This window comes from Nicotiana attenuata, unplaced genomic scaffold, assembly GCF_001879085.1.
Source record: "Nicotiana attenuata strain UT unplaced genomic scaffold, NIATTr2, whole genome shotgun sequence".
Lineage (NCBI taxonomy): Eukaryota > Viridiplantae > Streptophyta > Magnoliopsida > Solanales > Solanaceae > Nicotiana > Nicotiana attenuata.
This window is the reverse complement of record NW_017672408.1, coordinates 107,053-113,301: the sequence shown is the minus strand read 5'-3', so window position 1 is coordinate 113,301 and position 6,249 is coordinate 107,053. Positions and strand designations below refer to the sequence as shown.

The 6,249-nt window shown below is 33.8% G+C and overlaps 1 protein-coding gene across 2 annotated transcripts; it reads right to left on the bottom strand.

Moving 5' to 3' along the window:
- Window positions 1–215: 215 nt before the first annotated feature.
- On the bottom strand, window positions 216–2,593 carry LOC109213075 (E3 ubiquitin-protein ligase CIP8-like). 2 transcript variants are annotated; one of them, XM_019376830.1, is made up of 2 exons: window positions 1,352–2,592; window positions 216–632 (listed from the first exon to the last, which is right to left on the bottom strand). In XM_019376830.1, the coding sequence occupies exons 1-2, from the start codon at window positions 2,393–2,395 to the stop codon at window positions 618–620; spliced, it is 1,059 nt and encodes a 352-aa protein (XP_019232375.1). In that variant the 5' UTR covers window positions 2,396–2,592; the 3' UTR covers window positions 216–617. The 2 variants fall into 2 exon arrangements, with proteins under 2 accessions (XP_019232375.1, XP_019232374.1); XM_019376829.1 differs by lacking the exon at window positions 216–632 and adding an exon at window positions 639–817 and having other exon boundaries at window positions 1,352–2,593.
- Window positions 2,594–6,249: the final 3,656 nt, after the last annotated feature.

The window sequence follows — 6,249 nt, the reverse complement described above, 5'->3', positions numbered from 1 at the left end:
CATCCATTCCTTTCTTTGATTTCCTAATCAATCAAAAAATAAGAACTTAATACTCCTGTTCTCCTCAACATGATCTCCTTTTTCTTTTCTTTTCTGTTTTCTTATTTTTCCTTCCTTCATGTCAACCCAAGTTTTGAGGTCAGAAGAAATGGTCAAGAACTACCTAGATTCAAGCAATTTAACTATTTATCAATAGAAATCGAAGAGATAGGTGATGACTCGCAGATATATGGAGTAAGATTAAGAGGTTTATACAAATAAGAAAGTCATACAGACCATATAAGTGTTCGGTTAAAAGTTAACCTTTAGTAATCAATACAAGCATTTAACACTAGCAAGAATAACCCAATTGCTCTCTTCACTAGCTATGCTCTCAGGATTTGTCACATGCATGGATTAGGGGTTATTCAAGAAACCATACACCAAAAGGAACCCAGATATTCCAAATCATTATTCAGACAGCTTTGATCATATCAGAAAGGCCAGGATTATTTTATTGTAGTAGAATCAAATAAGGACTAGCGTTTCTCCACATTTCATCATACCCTGCATCGCTTCAGTATATCAAGGTTTTATTCGCAGAACAATGAGCAATTCATGTCCTCCTGCCGTTTATCTCAGCAAAATTGCATCTGTAACAATATTATACAGGCAGAACACGAGTTGAGCTGAGGACAGAACAACCTCATGCAATAATGCACAAACTGAAGCCTGAGATTATAACAGAGGAAACCACCAGTGCACTTGAGTCTTGACAGTTTGACGATCATGATTCCTTGCTAAGGAACACGGAGTCCATTCTGCTATCTGTTTCTTTCTAATAAAAATAATTGATAAGATGCTTTTATCTTGCAAAAATTTACTTTCTGCTTCTGATAAGACGCGACATCCCCACAGCAGACAAACTGATTCTGCTCAAAACACTCCTCATACTTTTTTCTTTTTTTTTTCTTCCACATTATTGACTCAAATATCTCTAAGTGCACTGAGAAAGATAAGCCTTCCTCCTAATTCAATATAGAACATGTTATAGGGAACATAAACTCAAATGACAAAATGCACCCAAATAGTTTCAAACTTTCATCAATTTCTGTAGTAGCCTAAATGACTCAACAGTCTGTTTACACTGTGGCGCTGTCGAATGGTAAAGTACACAAATTATCAATTTCATACTGCCATACAAATTGACAACCTTACATACACTGTACCCAATGTAAAAATCAAAGAAAGGAACTTGCTGTAAAAAGAATCAACATACTCACCACTAAGGGAATATGCACATCCTATTAAATCTTTTCTTATATGAATAGAAACTACAATCTCAAGGAACAACTTCAAAATTGTATCTAACCTGAAAATCATCGACGAGCCCAGCTCCAACGCCAGTACGCGTTCCATTTTTCCTCCTCTCATAATCATTATCATCTGTAGGCAACTCATGGCGACAAACAGGACAAGTATTACGTATATTTAACCATGGCACAATACAGTCCCAATGGTAATAATGGGAACAAGGAAGCTCAGTCACCTTCTCCACAACCAAAATCTCATCCTTACAAACAGCACAAGCCATCTTGTTTTCTTCATCCTTCAAAACCACCAACGGAAGATTTTCAACAACAGATTTAGCTGTTGGTGGACTACCCTTCATCAAGGTCCCTTCACTTTCGAGAAATTGCCCAAACAAGGCATCACCATATTCAGTATCATCATTTCCATCAAAATCGAGGCTTCTCTCGATATTATTAACCGCCAATAGAACTTCCCATTCTAAATTCCTCACCGGCTCATCATCTCCACCGTTAATTGAACTCGAAATATCTGAAGAAACTGATATTTCTTCAATCCCATCAATCACAGAACTCAAAAAGTCTCTATCTTCAACCCTTTCATTGACTTCTTCCCACTCGAAATCGTCATTCAAATTTTGATCAATAACCCTAGAATTCAGCTCCTCCGAATCGGAATCCGACCCGATACCCACAACCCGAAGCCCATCACCCGTATTATTAAACACGTTAGATTCTGAGGGAAGAAAATCCCTATCAAAATCAGATCCAAAATCACCGTACGGAAAACCCCTAGAATTAGGGTTGCTATTATCAAAATCAGGGTCTTCTGTAACGAACAGATCCGTAACGAAATTCATTTGATCTTCATCCACGTAAAATGAATTCTCAGAATCCGGATCTGAATGTACGGATCCGGGTCCTGAATTGGGGCTGAAGTTGAAATTATTAAAAAAGGTGTGATTAGGAGGAGGAGAAAGGGAGTCGAAATCGAAAGCGAAGGGATTTGGGTATTCTTCATCATCATCGTCGTCAGCCACAGCCACGGTGGCATAGGTGGTGGTTGTCGGGAGGTGGAAACGGTGGATTCTAGAAACTTCTGCCATTGAATTGAAGACAAAGTGAAAGATTTAATTTGAATTTTCAGAGATAAATGGGGGCGGTCGCCAGTTGCCAGTGATGCAATTATGCTGATTGCGCAATTTTTTTCGGTTCTCTCGACCCGTTGTGGCGTTGTCTGCCTTCGGCTGGTAGGCAAGCAAATACTATTTTCTATTTTTTCTTTTTAGTATCTTAACAATAAACCCATGGCAGTATTTTGTTATTACTACATATAAATATAAATAAGAAAGAATTACAAGAAATTACACATGACTTCACACCATAATAAAAAATGGCTCATGTTTTTAAGTTTTACTCCACCTAGCTCACATTGTACATATTTTGAAAGCACTTGTAAATTTAAAATATTTTTACAACAATTGTTTCTAAAAGCTATGGAGTTAATTCTTTGTTCTCACAACTATTGCTTTCACTCTCTCTTCTTCTCACATCTTTTACATATGCTTCAAAGGACCGTGTATTTTCTGTTTCTCCTCTTGTGTCACCTGCTTGCAATGAAAGAAAATTGAAGAGTAGAAGTCCACCATTGAAGATCATTCAAAGCTTTGCTTTTGAAAATGGGTTGTTTTGGTTTTGTTAGTTGTTTGGATTGGGTATTGTTCCAATTGATTGAAAATATCAAAAGGAGTAAAAAATTTCAATTTGAAGTGATTTGGAGTAGATTTGAGCAAGATTTGAATTAAATTTCAGAAAAGACGCAAGAAAGAAGAAGAAGTCAGTTTTTTGTATAATTATGTATAATCTTGTATAATATTGTATATGAGTGTAGAAACACACCTTATACACTGTTATACACTTTTATACACCTTTATACAAGCGTCTGTAGACGAACTTCTTCCACGATTTTAAGTTGCAATTCTTATTCAAAACCAGTCCAAATCTCCATTAAATGACTTCAAATTTTATATACCACCTCCTTATACTATTTCTAACAAGTCTAAATAACACCCACACCAAATTTTTCATAAAAAATTCGAAATTTAAACTCACATATTTAAGCTTGTTAAAAATCTAATTTTCACCACCCAAATGAAGTTGGTTTGTTGAATTAATATTTGAGTCACAATTACTGATTCGAAAAGTAATTTAAAAGCTTGAGGAATATTTTTTAAAAATTAAATAGTAAGTTTGAGAACCTATTAGAGTTGGATGTTGAATCTTAGCCTATTATTTATAGGCTAGTTGGTTGTAAATTAAAATATGAGCTATAAAATTGAAAAGTATGGAGCACAATTGTTCTAATGTGAAATTTTCCCTATAAATAAATGTTAAAAAAACAAAACTGGTCTTTGATCTAGTCCCTCTATACCAAAATATTTATTAAAAAAAAAACAGAGAGATTGAAACGACTGTTACGATAGATGGATTCACTTGGGTGAAATCAAATTTATATGTATTTGGATAAGAATTTAAGTTCTACTACTTATAGACATCGAAATTTGAAAGGATCAAGCCAAATCCTAAATTAAAGATACTATAACACTCTTGAAATTCTAAGAGTCTATTAGGTTTATTGGAAATGACTCTACCCTAAACCCTAAGAGAAAATCTTACTTTATACCCATTAATCCTAAATTATTTACCCTTTAATGCCGAGGCCCAAACTATTTACTACTCCTACCCATGGGTATAAAACTATTTACCCGTTTTTTTCCTTGCCTCCTCTCAATCCTCTGACTTCCAAAATGCATGAGGACAGTAACATAAATGTGGAACCTACAGAATGCCAAGAGATCCTAACTAATGAAGTCTCTACGCCTCCTCCAAATAATGAAATTAACCTCGAGGCAAATAACGCGAGAAGAAAATGGATAACTGATGAAAGCTTTGTTAAAGTTACCAAAGGATTCAGGAAACTTCTCTTGTTTGGTCGGAAAAGCTGAATTGTCCTTCTATCGTCCAGTTATGGGTCATAACATGTATTTCTTGAAATACAGAGAACTTCACGCTTTAGCGTGTGGTGGGGCTAAGAAAATCAAATGAAATTATCCAACTGCAAATCTTCAATGCAGACATAAAGGAAAAAACATATCACAACATGAAGGAAAAATATGTAATTATATTCAACTCGTTCAGTGTTTGCTACTACGTCGAGCATTATATTATAGCAGAGGTAGACATAAGCGTTCATTGTTCACCTTCAATTTTTCTCTTCCATAAGCTTCGATAGATGAACAAGATGACGCCATGTTAACAACACCCACTAGAGGAGCAAAATCCACATCCTCAAATTTAAATCCACCATTGATGGACCTTGAAGCTTGAAACTCTTAACTTGGTTTGTTTGAGTTTTTAATTATTTTGATCTGATCCTATATGGGTTAGTTTGGAAAGTTGATTGGAGGTTGTAGCTAAAGTTTTAGTCAATTTGATAGAGATTTTGTAGTAAATTTTATAAATTTGGGTTGAAATATAGTTGAATCAGAGAAGAAGACGAATTTGTATTGTATACCCAAATAGTATACAAATATACCATTTTAGTATACAATTCATTCCAACTATATACCCTATTAGTATAGTTATATACTATATTGGTATCATATGCAAGTTGAATTATTTTTTGGTTGTATTAGCTGCATTTAATTGGTACAATATTTGATTTTCTTTTAATAATAGTATTATAGTACAATATCTTGAAATACCTTATTATATTAATATGTGGTACACTATTTTTTTTTTTTCTCTTTATGCATGTGTACAATGTAATAGTAGTATAGTCATATAGCTGCTGGAAATTAACTAGTAAAACTGTATACCATGTTGGTACAGTTATATGCCATACTGATATCATATGGTAGTTTGAACATTGTTTTGGTTGTTTTAGCTGTATTTTAAGTGAATTCTATTATGAAATTATTTATATCAATATGAGTTGCAATAATATTGGAATTTTTGTGTACCGATGGACAAAAATTATGTGTATTAATAGTGTGTATAGTTATATCCCATACAACTATATATCCTCTTAGTATACGAAATGAGCAAGTCGTTTTGCGATTATTTAGCTTGCAATACGAGCATGTAATTTTCTCATACTTTTATTGCGTCCTTTAATGTTTTGGTAGAGTAGTATAGTCCCAGATAGTTGTAGCAATATTCTAAAGAAATCATATACTCTGTTGGTATACATATATACCATATTGGTATCACATGGTACTAGAAGTCTTTTTCGCTACTTATACTTTTGTTGTATTTTTTAATATTATTATTATTTTTATTCTAACTAGTATATATGGAGATTTGGTTGCCGTAGATTATGTTTTCTTGCTCTATAACTGGTTGTATTACCGTTAATGGTAGAGTGTGTATTGATATTTTTAGGGAAGGAGTAGAATAATAAAACAGATGATATTTGTCGAGAAGTGCAAAATCGTATGGATACGATTCTCGTTTTGTATCTTGATTAATTGGATTGTTTCTTTATGGATTCCTATCCCAAACTCTTCGAGATGTGTTTCCGAGTATTCCTTGATCATTTCGTCCAAGAAGAGGAGTTCCTCTAATTCTATAAATTTTTCTAGAAGACTCTTTTCTTGAATATTATTCAAAAAAATTTCGGATTGCCCAGTATTCCACCAATTAGTAACCCAAGATTCCAGACATTTATTAACTGAGAAAGAAATCCACCAGGGCAAAAATACTATAGATGCAAGATAGAAAAGAGGAGTGAATGCTTTCTTTTTTGCCATTTTTTCATCTGTGAATTGTTAATCAACCCATTCGTACACTCTATGCGATCGAATATTTCTTACACACATGAGTTTTATACAAGGNTTTCTCTTTATGCATGTGTGTTATGTAATAGTAGTATAGTCATATAGTTGCCGGGAATTAACTA

Coding starts and splice junctions, on each gene's coding strand:
- LOC109213075 (XM_019376829.1), bottom strand. CDS start 2,395: ATGGCAGAAGTTTCTAGAATCCACCGTTTCCACCTCCCGACAACCACC. Junction 818..1,351: donor GGCTCGTCGATGATTTTCAG/GTTAGATACAAT, acceptor TATTTTTATTAG/AAAGAAACAGATAGCAGAAT.